General features: G+C 37.0%; 1 protein-coding gene across 5 annotated transcripts in view; it reads left to right on the top strand.

Moving 5' to 3' along the window:
• MYO16 (myosin XVI) overlaps positions 1 to 20,176 on the top strand; it is a 360,734-nt gene that overhangs the window by 163,796 nt on the left and 176,762 nt on the right. For all 5 annotated transcript variants that reach the window (XM_027675110.1, XM_027675112.1, XM_027675113.1 and 2 more), the window contains exons 6-9: positions 503 to 627; positions 4,464 to 4,589; positions 17,903 to 17,978; positions 19,669 to 19,822. In XM_027675110.1, the coding sequence (XP_027530911.1) occupies positions 503 to 627; positions 4,464 to 4,589; positions 17,903 to 17,978; positions 19,669 to 19,822 (481 nt within the window). The remainder of the gene's footprint in view (positions 1 to 502; positions 628 to 4,463; positions 4,590 to 17,902; positions 17,979 to 19,668; positions 19,823 to 20,176) is intronic.

Raw genomic sequence — 20,176 nt, 5'->3', positions numbered from 1 at the left:
AGTGTTGAGTTTTACTGTCATTTGCTTCACTTCACAATCTCTTAAGCAGTTGAGCCAACAGATTTGAGGGACTGGTCTGGGTACTGTGATGTATACACAGGGCTGAAAGAATGCAGCCAAAAATAATTTTAATTAAATAAGTACCAAACACTTGAGTGGCTTCCTTAGATTGTTTAATTTTTTTCCCATTTACAGCTATTTCACAATCCCAGTGGGTTTAATGATATTGCAACTGCTTTACCTACCACTGCTCTTGCAGACACTGGGTGATCAGGGCAGTTTATTTCATATTACTGACTGATTTTAAATCGCCCGTGTACTGACTGATAAAGATATGAGTAAACTTTTTGGTAAATGTAGGTAAGTAAACGTGTTCTATAAGTATGCACTGAAGTCTAATTAAATGTTGATTGAGCTTTTACAAACATAGAACACAAAACCATATATCTGTTCTTTATTGCTGAATGAAAGAGCAGAAGGTTTTATCCTTTTCTTTTTCCAGATGTAGAGCTGAATTCATTGCGCCAAATGAAGATACAGAGACCTATGACAATGCTTACAGATGTCCAACAGCTTATATCAAGTGGAGGAAGTGTGAATCAAAAGAATGATGAAGGAGTTACCCTGGTGAGTGGGAATATGTAATCTTCACGTATTGAATATACATGTATTGCAACTATTCCGGTGAGAATGTTTGCAAGGCAATTCTTTTAAGAAGCAAAATGAACCAAGATTCTGGCCTTTTGAAAGTACATGTATGTCAATTCCATGCATAGTATAGATTTTAAAATAGGCTAGTGCAGCTTTTTAATGACAACTTTCTTGCTCCTAGCCACATATTCAACATAAAAATTAATAGCAAAAAGTATTAACACTGTAGTTTAATGCTGCAGCAGATACTTGTGGTCTCTAATATTCTGTGTGAGAGAGGAGCTGAAACATAACTCAGTGATTCCTATTTTGGGTCATATCTTCTGGCTCAGCCAGGCTAAAACACTGTTTCATGAAGCTATCCCATATTGATTCAGTGTAATGAAGCATCCAGGATGTAAGTGGATGAGCACTCCTGCTCCCAAGTTTGCATGTTATTTGTAGTCTCTGGGTTTCATTATGTTGTTTGTCTGCTAATAGATCTTCCATTCCTTTGTTTTATCAGGATTTCTACTTCTTCAGCTGTAAAATAATTTTGAAATTAGTGTATTTTTTCCATACATAGCATGTCTGTGGAATGTGCTCTTCACATATAAAATCTTCAACACCATTACCAATCAATAAATGGTAAATCAACATTAATATATTTAATAACTTTTAAAAAGTACTTTGTGTTTTTCTGCAAATACTGTATTAAAATAATTAGAACCCTAATAATTTTTAGTATTACTATTATTTCTGCATTTGCACTGAATTACATTGTATGATACTGAATTAATATACTGAATCACTAGTATTTAAGTCCATCTTTAATATCTATAGAGTGTTTAAGATATAACCAAACAAGTGAACAGCCTCAAATCTGGGATTGTTGAATCCAGCCACTGGCTCTGTCTAGAAACAGAATGCTGTGACTTTTGGGGTGGCCACCCCAAGGCAGTTAACCTGTATTTAAAAACAGGAGGGAAGCAGGGAAGAGATGGGAAGAAACAGCACAAGTTTTAATTTAATTCATAAAAGTATTAATTTAACTTTCATTTTTCTGATACATTTAAGCTAAGCTGCTAAAACACATTGCTATGATAATTAACTTTTATTGCTTCTTTAGTCTGATTTGGCTTAGTTAAACTGAGTTATGAACTTAGGTAAATCTTACTGTATAAAACCTTTTCTGTAGTTAGCTGGAACAGTTGAAATGCGTGTCTGAAATGTGTTTAACAGTATTGCAAATACTGGGAGAAAAACATTGTGAATAGTTTTGGTTTTGTTGTTTGTTTAGTGAAACATTGACAAAGGGGATATTTTTTGCATGAACAGTTTTTATGCTGAACTGTGATTTTTTTCAAGAAGTAGTTACAAAGTAGATAATTTTGCTTTTGTTTGAGATTTCTATTATGTGAAATCTTTATTTGACAAACTGGTGGGAAATCCAGAATTTGTGAAACTGCTCTCTCTCTATTCATGGGTGTGGAGTCAGCCAGTCTGTGATAGTTGTATGTGTATCAAAGGGTTCTGGGAATAGTGTTTTGTTGCTCTACATCTATCTGTACAAAGAAGACAAATATCTCAGTTGTAAGTCTCAAATCAGATTTGTTTTCTCTTGACAGAATATAAACCTAAATCCATGTATAAGTTAGTAAGTTTAATCAAGCAAAGTATTGTCATAAATATATAGGTACACACATTCTCATAGATTAATAGCACCTATCTATGTGCACATGCAATACAGACACAGAATGATATTTGTTAAAATTAATTTTTCTGTTAAATTCTACTGTAATAGTTTTTCTTTGAAAGACTTCAGTCATAAAATATTTCCTTTGTCCTATGAGCTTTTAAACAGCTTTAAAATAACACTTGTCAAATTGATGCCTGAATAGAAAATGTAAGTTCTTCTGTTAAAACACACTCCACTCCAATGCTTTGTCAAATTATAGGGAAATTTTGAGGGGTTTGTACATTGGAAATCAGAACATTGATAGCATGCAGAAGTAGTGTTCTTCCCCAGGGTAGAGGTATTCTGCCCCCTTGCCAGGGGAAGATTTTGGATGAGTTGTACTGTGTTTCATCCCTCTGCATCAAGCATGTTCATAGTGAAAACTTTATCCATACTCTGCATGTGCAGATGAACCAGAAATAGTAGGTAAGGCAAATAATATCCTGGACTCTGATTTTGGTGTCTCCTATGCTTACAGTGGCTTTGGAACTACACAGTTGCAGTAACAGGTTTTTGCAAGACCTTTTCCTTGCCATTACCCATCCATTTCGATCATCAGAAAGATAATATCTTCAGCTAACAATACCTCAAGAAGAAAAAGTCTTGTAGTTGGGCTGTGTGATTTGTGGATAGAGATTACCACCTGTAATCTCAGTTCTCAATTTCTGCCATCTTCCTATGCCCTATTCTTACTGACCATTCAGTATTAAGTCCTTCTGACCGGGAATGAGCAATTATATTGCGCCAAATTCCAAATTCAAATATTGTCCCCTTTGCTCCCAGACGTGGAGGGAATGTTGATAACAGAGAATCATGAGAAAGCAACCAGGATCAGTCTCATCATACGAAGTATGTCCCTCAGCAGTTATTCAACACATATAGGAAACAATTTCCAACAAAACTGCAAATCACAATTTTTCCCTGATGTAGGATTCTTTATTGCATTTTCCTCTTTTACTTGATTATTACCAGAGAAAATAATTTCTATTGCCCTACTATTTGTCTTTTTCTATTTCTTCTCTCTTCACAAGACCTGCTTGGTATTATATTGCTTTTGTATGTATTTTACATACTTGCTATTTGTATTAATTAAATAAAAAATAAAATATTTGTCTTTTTGTATAAAAAAGAATGTCGTTCTATGAAGAACATTGATAGTGGAATTGATTGCTGATATAAATACCAAACACATATAGAGCCTTAAATAATAATACATTGCCAAAAAATAATGTCCAGCTTCTCAGATCAGCCATTAACAAAGATATTTTTGAATTTCTCTTTTCCCCTTCTAACCACTGCAGTGTTCTGTACCTTATCACTCATACTGTATTTGCTACTTGGAGTGACAAACCATGAGCAAACGCAGCTACCTTTGAAGTTTTCCCTGCTTTAGCAGCAAGTTGTGCTACTTGACCTCCTGAGGTTCCTGCTGAACTGAGTTCCTCTCAGTCTGTTACTGTGTTTTTGACTCTCCTTCTGTTCCACTTTGACTCTGAAATGAAGTTTACAGATACAGAAAATCAACTAAAATTATTTAAACAAATTACCAATTAAAATTATTAAGTATCTAAGGAAGAAATGCAACTATAGGAAATAAAATCTCTGTGGTTCAAAACTGAGAAAGTGTTTTCTGTGACTAATTTTGTGCTGCAGTCTCAATGTGCCTGGTTTGATTATGTGGTAATGAATTAATTTTGGAGTAAAGTGGTGTCAGCTTACATCTAGGATGTTTGAACTGCCACTAAAGGTCTAGGCTCTAAGAGAGCTCAAGTTCTGTTGAAATGAAATGGTGATTTTTCCTGGGCTCATGAAGTTTTTGAATGTGTTTGAAAGGATTTTTGCTTGAAATTGTATGAAAAATGGCAGTCAGACTAGATTGTTTAGTAGTTCTTAATAAGCTAACGTTCACATTTTTTGGTGGGTCTTGTTTATAATGCTAAAAAAGATTCCACAATGATTTTTTAGTCTGTAGTTATCACATGTATATTTTGTATTTACTCTTATAATTATTTAGTCAAGATGTGTAATAACACACCATGGATTTTTCTGAGTTCTTTAAACTATTAACATGTCACATTTAACTTTTATATTGCAGCTGCATGTGGCCTGTGCTAATGGATACAAGAATGTTGCATCTCTGATACTGGATCATGGGGCTGATCTCAATGTAGCGGATAATCAGTACTGGACACCCCTACATTTAGCTGCAAAGTATGGACAGGTAAAGCATGATTTTTTTCACTTGTGTCTCTTTTCTTTATGGTAGTTTTCTGTACCAATAATAAATACTTTGAAGTCAGAGTGACTATTCTGATTTTAATGTACAAAACTTTCACATTTGTGTTGTTTATATGACATCTCAAAGAACAGAGATCATTGCGGATTTATCATTGAGGATAAACATCGTAAAGCTGTCAACCCATACAGCTCATTAAAATCAATGTACCATCAACATCAGTTTTTCTCCAGCAAAAATTAAATTTGCGCTGACATTTGAAAGGAAGAGAAAATAAACACTTTTGTCTGTTATTTTCTTGTAGTCTGATGTCAAAGTTTATTTTTACCTAACTTTTTTGCTGTGTGTATTTCTGTGAATGGATGTCCAGGATTTACTTAGCAGTCGGATTCAAAGTTTTCCAGTCACTGAGTTGTGGAAGGGTGCATGTGGTTTGGGATTTGGAAGCCATGACGTGACTTGTGTCTCTTAATATCCTACCTTTTCCCTTTTCCTTCATCCTCACTCTCCCTAGATATGCCCAGTGAGCCTTTGTTATAGTCTGACCACTCTAGGAGAGCTCTCCACAACTCTCACTGACCCACCTCATGGCTCACAAATGACTAGTTAACTGTAGGTACCTTCCAAAAACTTCTGTGATGCATCTTAGCTCAGACTTCAGAAAATAAATAATAGACTTTATATCAAGAAGATAGTAAAAATTTGGTAAAAATAATAGTAAAAATAAATGTCTTTGAGACTAATTAGTTCTGCTGGGATACAGATTTCTCATATTGAGATACCCTGTATCTGCTCTTTTACAGAGTGTGAAAACTCAGCATATGTTCATAATAGATTAAGTCATTGGTTTATATATATATGGTAGTGTAAATTTGCAGAGAAAAATTTTCCAAAAACATATACTGAACCAAAATTTCGTTAGCAAGTGAGGTGTCAGTGGTATGTTGCATGTACTGGAGATTTAGTTTTCTCATCCCATCTTGTCCTGTGCTTTTCTGTAATTCTGCTACAGTTCGTTGATCCTTCTGGATCCTCATGTGGTTCTACAGTATGCACTCACTCTGCCTGTGTTCAGACTTCAGTAGGGCAAGAAAACTCTTATTCAGAAGTAAGGTAATAGCAGTGATACAGTCTTGAGCTGGGGCTACTATTTCTTATTTTCTTCATGGCTTACAAGTTCAGGCTTTATACTCCACTATTATAGTTATACTATGGCTGTACGTTTCTTCTAGTGTGAAATCTAAACCCTCCTTTTATTGAAAAGGACTTGAAAGAACTGACTTGAACGGATGGGAAAAGAACTTGTCTTTGCTTATATATGTGTAACACGTATATGTTTCCAACACTAACCCTGGACAACTTGAAATACTTTTTTTGTAGTGAAGTTAGATATTCTTCTTTTTGAAACAGATCTGTGCGTATAAAGTTTGTAATTGAAAGTGGCTAATGGAAAAAATGTTTCTTTCTTTTTGAAGGGTTCTGAGGTGTCAGATTGCTCTTTTGTAAAGTGATCCTTTTTGCTGGCACTTTTGTTGAACTGTATGTCCCTTTATGTCCCACATGATGATTGTGTTACTCCTGATGGTGAAACTCTTTACTATTTCAGGAGTTTTCAGTCAGGGACCAGTTGTGCTAGTCTCCGTACAAGCACTATGGGTATGCACAGAGAAAGACAAATGAAGTAACACTGCACTCTTCCTCACTGAAATTAGCAGATATATACAGACCAAAATATCTTCCCTTTGTGTGTTCATAACACAATTTGGAGATAGCTTATTATCATTATAAATAATTTTCCAGTGTTATTTAGGAGATAAATACATCTTTCACATGATTCTGTTTGTGGAAAACAAGTAAATCATTTAAGCTCCTTTATAAGAGGGATTTACTAGATATCAGGGAAATATTTCTTTCAGTAGTGAAGCCATTGGGGTGTTTTTAAAATTTCCTTTCTTATGACGATAATTTTGAAACATCTTTTAGCCTTAATATGAATTCATGTGCATAACATATTTATAATTCCATTTTGAGTAATTAATTATAGACTAATATGAGCATTGTTACTATTTGGTGAAAACAGTGTGGCAGAATGGGAATAACCTTATTCAATACATGATTTGGATAGTCTCTTAAATTAAAAAATATTTATCTGAGAATAGTTACTTTTTAGCCAAAAATATTAATGTACCCTGAGACAGTCACTAACATAAGTTCTGGACTCCATCCCTTACATTTTCACACTCTTCTAACACATATTTGTGGCATATTTTTTTAAGAAGTCTCACTTGAAAAACTTGCTACAGTGATAAATCTGTGTCTTCTACTGGAAGACTATAAAAAAGTCTATTTGGTTTTAGTTTGGTGTCCTTTTCAGTTCTTGAGAGGATTTCTATCCTTCCAGGAATGTATCTGAACAGAAAAATAGCCTTTTTTTGTCTTGTAGCTTGTCTAATAAACAATGACCCTTTAATGACTAGTCACAAAAATTTCAAAAAACCTTTTCTAAACCATTATCATTAAGTAGTTTGTTAGCACTGCTGCTGCATTGCCTGCAACTAAACCCCATCCAATATATAAATAATATTACATTCCATGAGTCATAGGGACTGCTAGTTTTTCCTCTTTACTAAATAACTACAGATATATTTTTCATGTGGAGAAGCTACTCACATGAATAAAATGCTATTGGATTAGTTATACAAATTACAGATTTAGGTTTTGAAGTCTTTTATGTTATAGACATTACATACATGCATTTTGCGTATTATGTTATAAAATTGTTAATACTATTTCAGAGTGGCATTCAGACTCAGTTGAAGGACCTGAACTCTACACATACACAGTTCTGTGTTTACAAATACACAAAATACACAAAATGGAAAAAAACCCACCACATTTGGCTATTTGTAAGACCATTGCAACAATAGAAGTGGTACTAATTTACTTTATCTGAGGAAAAACAAAAGAAGAAACTGCTGAAGTTTTAAATTTATAGTGAGAAAATTAGATTTGTATCTGCACAGGAGGAAATTTGTAAAGAATAACGGCATTGTAAGCTTCTTGTTACAAATCTCAAGTTGTAAATTAAGTGGAAATTAAGTGGAAATAAAGCTTATTGCTCCATCTTTCACAGTAATTTGTATTAGAAATTATTGGAGAAAGATACATCAATGAGTGAGCTAAGCAAGTGAAAGATGTTACATCCACACATTATAATCAAAACCTGGCTTGTAGAGATACCTCGATAATGGCAAACCCATTTTTATTTAGATGAGGTTCTTCTCAACTAAATTTAGGCAACTAAGCTTAAGGACAAAGTCCAAGTTTTGTCTTGTTTCATGTGAAGAATCACCTCTAGAAGACAAATCAGAGAATTCCAGGGGGTGCATTTAAAATAGGGGGAATGACCTTTCTCTCTTATAGAGGTCATGGACAACTAGCATATGTTAGAGGTCTAATTTGAACATTTTAAAATTCTGCAGGAGGAATCCAGACCAGAGGGGCCAAAAGATGGGTCAACTGCCCACTGGTCTTCTAGGTCTCCCCAGTGATCATAAGTGGGCATGGAGTTGATGCCTTACTTTTAGAAAGCATAAAACTGCACAGAATGAATCCTACAGAAACATCCGAGTTAGATGCTTGCAACGATACAACAATCTTATCACAAGCAAAATATAGCAGTAGGTTGTTGTATTGTTTCCAGACTAGGAATAAATTATAGTTTTAAGTGTCAATATGTATTATGTGATGTTGAAAAAAAAATAAATCTGTACCTATCTTTACATAGATTTGTAAAGAAAACCAATTTCATGGATAAATTTACCATTTAAAATTTGTTAGAACATTGTTAGTCCAAATATTGAAACTGAGCATGGATGAATAATAAATGCTTATTAGTGCAGAGTGTGTAGATCCAGAGTAGAACATTTTTCTTGCATAGGAATACAGAATATTTCTGGTGAGTTTGAGGGTTGTGTACACGTTATGGCTAGTGCAGAATAAGGCAACTGAGGCTACTACCTGAAGGTCAATCTCTCTGTAAGAGAAGAATCTACCTTACAGCAACAGATTAGATTACCAATGAGTGCAATAGACTGGTAACTGAAATACTACCAGCTGCAAACATTAAACAATAATGGTAATAGCATTAAAAAATACACATCTTTTTAAGCAAGGTTATTCTGAGTTTCTAGGATTGTTGTCATTTCCCTCCTTGTAAGTATTAGGGCTAAAAGTAATTTTATGTTTTTATTGCACATTGAAATATTAACATTATAGCAAAAAATGATATTATTGAGGTATTTAGATCAGAGTTGCTTACCTTAATATTTTTACCTTCATAAAATGATGGACTACAATAACCTCTACAACATGCATCCAAATCTGCATCAGTGACACACAAAACCCTCTTCAGAATAAGATTATGAAAGCAGCAAAACTATCCTCAAGAAATTAGAATATGCCAAGGTTGCCTATGTAAATTTAACAGAGCCTTCTGGAGATATACATTTTTAACACTGTTTTTGATGGCAGTTGGAACTCCTTTGTCCCACTCACATGCAGCGTGGGCAGTGCTGGTGTATATGTGCTTGGTGTCTGTGCGCACCAGAGCGGGGCACACATCATCACTTAGGTACCACACTGCCCATGCTGGCACTGATACCAACTGCAGAAGGGCAACTTGTATTTCTCAGACTGGCCCCTTAATTTGAATTTAGCACAGCAATCACTTTGTGAACGGTTAGTAATCTGGCATTGGTAGTGCTATCCCTTCTGGACACCTTCCAGCTGCTGTGATCAGGAGAGCACACACTCACCCTCCCTGTGGTGGGAATAGGCTGCAGCTCTGACATTTGCCTTGGGTACTTTGGCACAATTCCCAGGCACAAGCTGTTTCTTTGTTGTTTATCACAGAAATGTCACCTTTCAAGCAGCTATCGGAGGCATGCAGGTCAGAGCTGACTTTGCAGTAGCTGAAACACTACCTCTCCCAAAATTTCATCCTTGGGGATGATGCCTATATCTAAACTGTTAAATCACTAAATAAAAGAGGGCTAGGGATTAAGCCAGGCAGCAGTCTGGCTCACATTCATGTTGTTTAGAGCTAGTTTCCTCTATAGGAGATTAGTCTTGTTTGTAGAGAGCTGGTTGGAGCAGTCCAAAGCAGAGTCAGGGAGAGAGCTAACAGTTAAGCAGTATGGATTATAAGGGATACTTAAGCTTGCTCCATTGCACTCTCTTAGTGAGACAGATTTAGCCCCTGGCTTTGAGGTTTAAAGGGTTTCATGATGTCAAAAAAAAGAAAAAGGATAAGAGATTCATTGAACTACTGACTGTATCTCTGCAAGAGTAACTGCTGCAGTAGCAAGGATTTCTTCCCATTAATAAATTGGAAATATCCCCAGTAAATAAAAATTGTTTAGAGGTCTCAGATGCCTACTTCATGTTTCTTAGCATGTTATATACATCCTGTGTCATTTTCAAAATTTATGCATGAAATTGCCGTTCTGTAAATATATTCTCCTTTAACACACATTTGAGTGGCCTGTTTGCTTGAACTGAATCATACCCCTCTGACTAGTTAGTTCATCAAAACACAACATTTCTTTCAGATCATAGAAGAGACCGTGTTCCTTGATGAAGTCTCAGAGAACACACCTTCTTACTGTGCAAACTAATTTGCTCATCATTACCAAAACACAGCAGTTATTTGACTCAATGATGAGCTGTAGTTTCATTTTCTTTAGGTGTATGTTAACCTTGAAATAGAAAAAATAGAATATGCTTCAGTGTAGAAGGGATATATTAACTCATTGTAGGAAATTATATTTAATCACATTCAGGTTTGACTATTGCCATAGTAGTTCCTTTGAATGCAGTTTCAAGACTTCTGCAAACACACTCCACAAATGTTTTCAATGAGAAGAGCCTAAAGAAGGGGGTGCTCGTTCAGTATTTCAAAAAGAATAGAGTATAGTCTCTCAGGCAATAAATATTTTCCCTGTCAAGTAGTTGTAATCTTTAATTTATGGTCACAAAATCGTCTAGAGAATGTTTTATCCAGACATATCTCACCCTTTTTTCTTTAGTCTTTTTGTTCATGTTTGGCATGTGTGATTGTACTCAGGTAGAAGAGCCACATTTCCCGTCAGATCAAATTACATTCAGTTTCCTCAAACAGAGAGACCACTTTGGGATTTCTGCCTGTGATATCTTTCTTTCACTCTCAGTATATTCACAAAATTTCTATAAATAATTCAAATGCTAATTGTGGTTACAGAACGTAAGTCAAGAAAACCTAGATTCACACAATAGTATCAATATGTAACTTGTAGGACTATAACTTGTAAGCATCTTTAATCACAAGATCACATAATATTTTTCCCTGATTTATTTTTTTTCTTGGTCTAATTTCCTGGTGGATTGAAAACCAGAAATGCGGGTTTTCAGTCTTGAAGTAAAGACTGATGAAGTGTTTACTTCAGCTGTTAAAAAACATTTAAGTGACCTTTGTCACTTGTTTTGATAGCTGAAAACTTTACTTGAGTTATTCTAGAGGGTTTAAAGGCATACTCTTAGACCATATAGGTTAAACTTGCTGACTGCAGAAGGGTAGTGATGACTGTTGAGGAACTTGGGTTCCATTTCAAGCCCTGTGCATGAACAGACACAGTATTTACAGTTCATTCCTCCCACACATAACCTTATTTGTCCCATTGCCTCCAGTCTGCCCCATTCTTGTCCTTATTCTGTTGCCTTATTGTCCTATTCATTTGCCTTGCTTCATGTGTTTTTCTTACGCATTTTATCCCAATCGTAATTTCCTTGCAGAGCTAGCTTCTGCCCCTCCTCCTCTCCCTGGTTCTGGTCCAAGCTTTCATTTCTCTCTACTTTGACTTCATGCCAACCTTCCTGCCCTTCTGTCCACTTGCTCACACTCCCAGTCTCCCTTGTTCAATCTCAGTGTTTTTTCCCTCACTGTGTCACTTTCTTCTTTCACTTTCTTATTAGTCTATCTCTCCCTACATCCTGGCTCCTTGCCACATTTCTCTTCTTCCCTTTCTCTTCATTTGTTTCATGCTGTTATTTCTGAAGTCCAGCATTTTATCTACTCTCTCTTCTATTCCCCTGCCTCACTATCTACCCTGCTGCTGGTTTTATTCCCACAACCTGGTTTTTCTAATCTGTTCCACTTTGCTGACCACGGGTGGTAATGGTCCCCTTTTCTCTGCACTCAAATAGAAAAAATATCTTCCTAATCTATATTGTATTAAGAAGAGAGATCTGTAATGAGTTTCAGACATAATTTTCTGTGTTTGGAGCAGTACTGTGGATCAGATTTGCAATCACAGAGGAAATGCTATTTAGCCTCTGAACACAATTGTTCTTCTTTAGGGCTTCACATATGAAATTTTGGCTTTAAGGAAGATACAGTCTTCTAAGGCATACTATTATGTAATGGAGAAAAAATATATCATCTTAAAAACTCAATTCACAGGAACCCTAATGGCTTAATAATTACCTTACTCCCTAATGTTGGGAATTTGTTTCACTCTCCAGTAGCTTAAGGTCCCTAACCTACACTTTTCTTTTTTATGTCCTTGATGCTTACTGAAGTGCCTATTATCACCCCATTTAATTAGTTAAATAGTCTCCAGTATTGTTCTAAGGACTTTTATTGCTCCATGACTTATCTGATCTTATTTATTCGATCTATGGAATATATGGCTAGCATGAAGCTACAGCACCTCTATCACAGAAGCTTAGTAATTATAATAATAACAGTAGTAATAAAAATTGAACTACTTCCCTGCTTTCTGTTTTTTTTTAATTGCAAATCTTTTAAATATCCAAGTGTATATTTAAATAGTGCAGCTGATACTGGTTAGACTAACATATAGGCTTACGGTGGACTGTGCTAGCAAAAGTGGGCTTCTTGATTTATCCATTATAATAAAAAAAACTTTCCTGTAAGTATCTGGTAGCTGATTTTTCCTAAAGTTTGAAACTTGGTGAAGTTTGATGATTTTCCAAACAAAAGGAATATTCTTAGCCTATGGAATTCATCTTCTACCTAATGCAAAGTCTTCAAATCATACAAACACTGGAGCTCACAAGGACAAGTAAAATATTTTCCCATACCCTGCTACCAGAAGTACTTTATTTTTAGTTGTTTTATTTTTTTGTCTAATAAAAAAAAAAACAAACAACAAAAAACTGAAAAATCATAAGCTTTTACTGGCAGCAGTCCTAACAAACTGCCTAACAAAAATCACACAATGAGGTAAATGTGCACTTTTCAACCTAGTGAAATAAATTTTAGTCATATGAGCAATAGACAACTGGTTCTTATGAGTGGAGATATGGGTCATCTGACTCTGTGGTGAAGACTGCAGATTGTGATGGTGTAACCAGCAATATTTCTTGCGTTCTGCCTAGAGGTTTTGCTATATTTAGTGAATAAACACCTTAGATATTAAAATAATACTTGGTGATTTCACTCTTTCATACAATAGTGTGAGATTGATGGTCAAAAATAATACTGATTTTGATCTAAGATTGTTGATCCACTAGTTTCTTAGTGTAGGTCTTTGTCTCACTGTGGATGAGAGCATTCCGGGGACCATACCCAACCAAATGAAGTGGGAACCTGAGAAGTGACAGCAGGTAGAAGAAAATTGCAGGAAGAAGGTGGTGAGGGCTTAGTCAAAGAGAACTGAGGAATTCATGTCAAGAAATGACTGAGGAACAAAAAACTGAGAAGGGGGATAGTAACCAAAAGGTTGGTGGTGAACCAGGTCACTTAGGGGATGGTAGGATATGTCCAGTGTGAGTGGAGAAGTGGAGAGAACTGTTTGTGTCAACAGGGAAGAAAAGTGAAAGACTGAAAGAATTTATTTTCGGGGGTGCATGCAAATTGGATGATGCATATTCACTGCTGTGCAAAACATCACATGAGGACATTTGCATAAAGCCTTTTCTGCATTTACAACTTAAGTAGGTATCTCTCTCATGGTAAAGAAAAGGGAATAAATGATCTGCATTAGTGGCACTGGGACTTGAATAATAAGAGTTCAAAGCTCAGCCAGAGCCAGCAGCTTATCCTTTGCAGGTACCGGCACACATCTAGCATTCTGTATATAGCTTCAGAGGAAAATATCTGACCAGATGAGAGAGGAAGACACTTTCTAGGAGCACTAGTTCTGCTCTCCAGCTAATTCATTAACAGCAAAAATAACATAGCTTGAGAGCAATTTGGAACTGCTTTCGCAGCCTCAAGTACACAGGGAGATTCTATTATCACTGCTTCATGTCCTGTATTTCCTACTCTGTCACTGCAGTTACTTGTCTGTGGCAACAGGCTTTGCAGTCTATCAGCTAGCCAACACTGGTGCTCCTAACCCTGTGGTTTATGAAACTGAGCATTGGGCTTTCTTATAGCTGACATTTAATGTGTGGTAAAACTTAGACCCTTTTTTGGCACAGGACAATTGTATTTGAAGCCTTTATAATGTGCCTATTTTAGTAAATTTATTTATGCTGCCTTTTGTCACAGTGTCACAGAATGGGTCAGGTTGAAAGGGAACACAGCAGGTCATCTGGTCCAACCTCCCTGCTCAAGCAGGGTCATCCTGAAGCACACTGCACAGAATTGTGTCCGGAGAGATCTTGAATATCTCCAGTGAGGGAGACTCCACAACTTCTCTGGGTAATCTGTTCCAGTGCTCAGTCACTCACACAGTAAAGAAGTTGTTTCTCATATTCAGGTGGAACTTCCTGTGCATTGGTTTCCACCTGTTGCCTCTTGTCCAATTGCTTGACACCACCAAGAAGAGCCTGGCTCCATTTTCTTGACCCTCCCTTAAGATACTTCTAGACATTGATTTGGTACTCTCTCAGTCGTCTCTTCTTGAGACTGAACAGACCCAACTCCCTTAACCTATCCTCATAAGGGAGATGCTCCAGTCCCCTAATTATCCCCAATGCCCTCCACTTGACCCGCTCCAGGAGCTCCCCATCTCTTGTGTACTGATGAGCCCAGAACTGGATGAAGGGGCAGATGCCTCCTCAGCAAGTTCACTGATGACATCAAGCTGTGAGGAGTGGCCAGTACCCCAGAGGGCTGTGCAGACCTTCAGAGGGACCTCATCAGGTTGGAGAGATGGGCAGAAAAAAACCAATCTGAAATTCAGCAAAGGCAAATGCAGAGTCCTGCATCTGGGGAAGAATAACCCCAGGCACCAGTACAGGCTGGGGCCTGACCTACTTGAAAGCAGCTCTGCAGAGAAAGACCTGGAGGTCCTGGTGGACAGCAAGCTGTCCATGAGGCAGCAGTGTGCGCTTGTGGCCAGGAAAGCCAATGGTGTCCTGGGCTGCATTAGGAAGAGTATTGCCAGCGGGTTGGGGGAGGTGATCCTGCCCCACTATTCAGCCCTGGTGAGGCCACATCTGGAGTGCTGTGTTCAGTTTCCCTTATAGTGTTTTATTTTCAATATTGCACTCCATGTTTCATCAGGTTTAAAGAGCTGTTCAACACCTCTCTGGGTAACCTGTGCCAGTGCTTGGTCACCATCACAGTGAAAAAAAGTTACATGATGTTCAGATGGAGCCTTCAGTTTGTGCCTATTATCTCTCGTCCTGTCACTGGGCATCACTGAAAAGAATGTCCTCTTTGCACCCTCCCTTCAGGTATTTACCCACATGGAAGAGCACCTCATGTGAGGTGCTCCAGTCTCTTAATCATCTTAGTAGCCTTTTTCTGGCCTCTTTTTGTGTCTCTTTTGTATTGAAAAGTCCACAAATGGATACAGCACTCCAAGTGTGACCTCACCTCCCTTAACCTATGGGCAACACTCCTCATAATGCAGTTCAGGATACCATTTACCTTCTGTTCCTTTGCGCTTTGCTTTGTTGAGCTTTATGACGTTCTTGTCAGCCCATTTCTCGAGCCTATTGAGGTCCCTCAGCATGGCAGCATAACCCTCTAGTGTATCAGTTATACGCCTCATATTTTTGTGCAATCTGTGAACTTTGCCCCATCATCCGCTTCATTCATTTTCTTAAATATGAAATGTCCAAGACTGCACTGGAAAAATAGGAATATATATATAAACTAATTTTATTTATATGATCTACAATATTTCATCAGATATTAAGTTATTTCTTAATATAATCATGTCTACATTATTTGTAACTCTGCAATTGAAATACCTTTGGAGAGTGATAATTTGCTGTAATTATTCACCAAATATTTCTAGTGTTAGGCACAATTCTGAAGATATGGGAATTGGATTTTAAAATACTCCTTCTAAAATGTTAGTGAACAAGGTTAATTCTAACACAGACAGTTGTGTATCCAAAAGCAGGTTATTAAAATTCTCAGTGACCTGAATACCTTAGTCTTGGTGACATGCCTCAAGGAATCCCAACAGGAGATATTTCATTGGCAGCAGGAAGCATTGGTATTGGATCATGGGATTTCTTGTGGTATAAATCCAAACCTTTGGTAACACAAAAAGCTGTGTATTGTTACTAAACTGAAAGTGCATTTAAAACCTCCCTCCTTTGATAAAACCACTACCACTTTTCAGAGATTGTGCAATAGCTCCATAACTGAGCATGTTTCATTTTTTCATAATGCAAAAAGACAGAGATATATGTGTTGAGACTTCTCAGTTGAAAGCAGGGCTAATTGGATTTGGAAATAAACCTGTTATGGCTTCCTCACATCTTCGAATTTGCTGAATTTTGTGCTGTTACTGCTAGAAAGGAAAGCCAGCATTAGAAAGCTGAGGAGAGGAAGATCTTTTTATTTTTATAGAAATTTGCAACAATATTTTCCTGTTTTTCTGTGATTAAAACCTTGAGATTTTCTGTGCATTTAATGGATTCCTCATTATCATCGTCTTTTTTAATAAGTTGCCTTCTGTGTAGTGAATCCATATTGAATTATTTTTTTTTATTTCAATGATTTCTTTCCTGTTTAGCCTTTATTTATTTATTCATTTATTTATTTATTGCTTGGTTTTATGCCAAATTACTATCCTTTCCCTTGGCTGCCTTGCAGTTCAGGTCTCATTTATATGTAGGTCTGTTCTTCTGGTCTGAAAAATCCTTTATTTCCTGCCCAGCTTATTTTCCCCTGTGCTCATCCTGACCTCCCCTGTAGGTTACATTTATATTCTGCATTCTATTTGCTTTAGTATATATCCAAACATGCATAGTTCTCTCATTTAGTTGACCTCTAAATTCACATTCTAAAAGTAGTTTTTGCTCCTTATGCAGCTTTTTACTCATTTCTGACCAACCAATTTATCAGGGTAGACATTACTACAACCTTTGATGGGGAAATATCGCTAGAGACTTTGGTACAGCAATAGAAGAGCTCACTAAAAACAGTTCCTTGCAGAACTATTACAGGAATTGAGAAATGTTTTAGACTTTTTAATTATGTGATACTTTATCCCACTCAATGGTGCAATAATATGACCATTATTAATAGATTAAATAGTTTTGGTCGGGACCCCTGGTGGCCTAGTGGTTAGGATGCGGCACTCTCACCGCTGCGACCCAGGTTCGATTCCAGGTCCCCTGGGCAGATGGAGCTCGTTAGCCCTGTGAGGCCATCCATCTATGAGAAGGTCACTCTAAACAAACCTACGTCCTGAGGACCTCACTACCATTGTCCAAGCTTGCTTGGCCCCGGCAGATGAACCTTAGGATTAAAGGGTGGGCTCAGTTCAGCGCAAGCTGTGTCTCACCTAAAAAATCCATTGCGCAGGCTTGAAAGGTAAAAGACCTTTCCCAAAATCTTCATTCACGAAGACTGGCCATTAAATAGTTTTGGTAAACAGAAGATAAATGTGCCAGTTTTTACTCCTGACAGAGGACAGATTTACTTCCGTAATGATGGCTGTGAGTCACACCCCCTTTTGGCAGTGATGGCACACAGTTGTTGAATTAGGCATAAGTGATCTAAGTCATAACAGGTGGTGATGGAGGGTTAGGTTTTTTTCCTTTGTGAATTTGTTTACCCATGTAAGGATGGAGGGAGACTTTGGGGATGGAGTTACTCTAAGGGTACACTGAAAATTGAACAAGAACTGTATTTTATTCTGTCTCTTATGATTTAAAGAAATGTGTTTAGTAGCTGCAGAAGGTGGGGGTTTGGAGGTACTGCCTATGGTTTATCATATGATTTCAGCTAGTGCAGAAAGGAAGGAGTAAACTGAATGACAGGCACATTGCACCTGTCTTATTGCTGCCATTTCAAACATCTCTGTTTTTGACCATTTTAGACCAATCTTGTGAAGCTGCTTTTGATGCGCCAGGCAAATCCCAATCTTCTTAACTGCAATAATGAAAAGCCTTCAGGTAGGTGAAAATCCGTGTACCTTATGTATGTATTAGTTACTGTGACGCTGTTTTCTTTCCTTCCTGCTGTCTCTGTTGTTCTTTATTTGGTGTGTAGAATTAAATACACATACACGTTTGTATATGTTTTTACATATATTGCTGAGAACTGCTAGTCATGGTAATGAAGGATACCATATCAAATGACAGCATGTTCTTCCACTTGTTACATTCCCTGTTTATTTTTAACAATGTTTGTTGATGGAGAGTTCTTCATTGCCTCTGTGGTAGCTGCATTTACACATTCTTGGTGACTTCTCTCTGAGTCCCTTTCTGTCTCAATTGATCATAGTCCATAGCCTCATGAACTGGAATTTCTATAGCTGTTGTCTGAAAACAAATTCAACATCCAGTTTTAAAGTGTAGCGCCCGCTGTTTACCATAGAGGGCACCTTTTTAGACCAGATAGCAACAGGGAGCTGAAGCACTGGCTCTAAAGATAATAGAATTATAGACTGTATTGGGTTGGAGGGGACTTCTGGTCATCTGATCTAACACAGAGAGCAAAGCACAGCCAACATCAGTAGGTTACCTAGGAGAGCTGAAGAGAAGAAACACATGGTTGTTCAATCTTCTATGCCTAGGATAAAATGAAGATAAAACCCAGTAAGGTAGAAAACAGAATCTTTCTGTCAGATTTTGAGGTGTAACTTTCTTGTCTTGAGAGACTATGGAGAAAAAACTGCAGGCCAATTTAGTATATAAGATAAAAAGAGCAGATCCTTTAATCCGGCCCTCAGGCCCAGGGGAATACACACGACACACACGCACCCAGGCAGTGGTTCTAAAATTTTATAATAAGGTCCATCCAATCGCAGAACTCTCCACCCCCCCCCGGTTCTGCGTGGAATTTTCTACAATTCTACCTTGAAAAAAAGACTAAACACACTAAAGGAATTTAGAGGGTTTGATATGAAATGGGGTAACAGGGTTGGGTATGTGCAAACTACTGTGCTAAAGGGTGACATATTATACAGCTACATTAAAATCTACATTTACTACACAACTACTTCTAAAATCTACAAAAAGCTAAAAAATCCAAAAAGCTCTGAGGCATCAGTAAAATAAAGCAAAATATGTTATGCTTCAAGTACTGTACCACCTAGAAGTACATTCACAGGGAATGTCATGACACTTAACCACAGAAACCTTGTTTGTGGTTAGTTACATGCCAGTTTGTATTTGTATTAAAGGGTATGGACCAAACTCAGATTGTGTAACAATACAGTTAGCTAACCGCAATTAGTACATATTTAACACAGTTGATTTCAGCACTTCTGTATGTACAAGACATATAAATATAGTTTGTAGAAATGTAAAACGTGTGAAAAGGATTTAAGTGCATGTTTTCATTGAAATACTGTGTTGAAAAGGGTTGTATTGTTTTTCCTGAAATCCTATGAATTATTGAATAGTTTGGTTCTCTACACAGCGAGAATGGTTTTGAGGTTTTGCAGATGACAGCTTAATTCTGTACTTTGCCTTTGTTTTCCCAGTAATTTCAAGTATTATTTTATGATCAATATCTCAGCTATTCTTTTCATGTTATCTAGCCAGATGCCTAATCTTAATCTGATCTAGAGACTTGAATTCAAAGGAGGTATTCTTCACCATTTTGTTTTTCTGATATCTTGGTGTTCCAATGTCTCAGATGTTGCAGCTTCTGATTTTATTGAAGAAATGCTTATGAAGGCTGAAACTGTTTGGGAGGAAAAAATGAAAGACCCTTTAGCTGTTTCTGCTTTATCTCAAGAAGAGCCATATGAAGAGATCATGCATGATTTGCCCACAGTTTCCAATAAACTGTAAGTGCTTCTATTGTTACAGAGCAATTCACTGGAGCCAGATTATCATTTGAATGGTATCTGTCAATCTATGAATCCTGTGAATGTCTTTGAAGATATTCAGATCACATCTGGACATGGTCCTGGGCAACTGGCTCTACATGTCTCTGCTTGAGCAGGATGATTGGACCAGGTGCCCTCTAGGAGGTCCCTGCCAACCCCAACCATCCTATGATTCCATGACTCTTGTGATATGATGGGTCGAGTAACACTTTCATTTTGGAAATCTGCTGATTCATCTTTTGCATTTATATCTCTCATAGCTTTTTGTCGACCTTAGTTCTATAAATATAAACTATTAATAATAAAATACAT

This window comes from Neopelma chrysocephalum, unplaced genomic scaffold (genome assembly GCF_003984885.1).
Source record: "Neopelma chrysocephalum unplaced genomic scaffold, ASM398488v2 Primary Assembly neopelma1_25, whole genome shotgun sequence".
Classification (NCBI taxonomy): Eukaryota; Metazoa; Chordata; class Aves; order Passeriformes; family Pipridae; genus Neopelma; species Neopelma chrysocephalum.
This window is presented reverse-complemented; position numbering and strand designations above follow the sequence as displayed.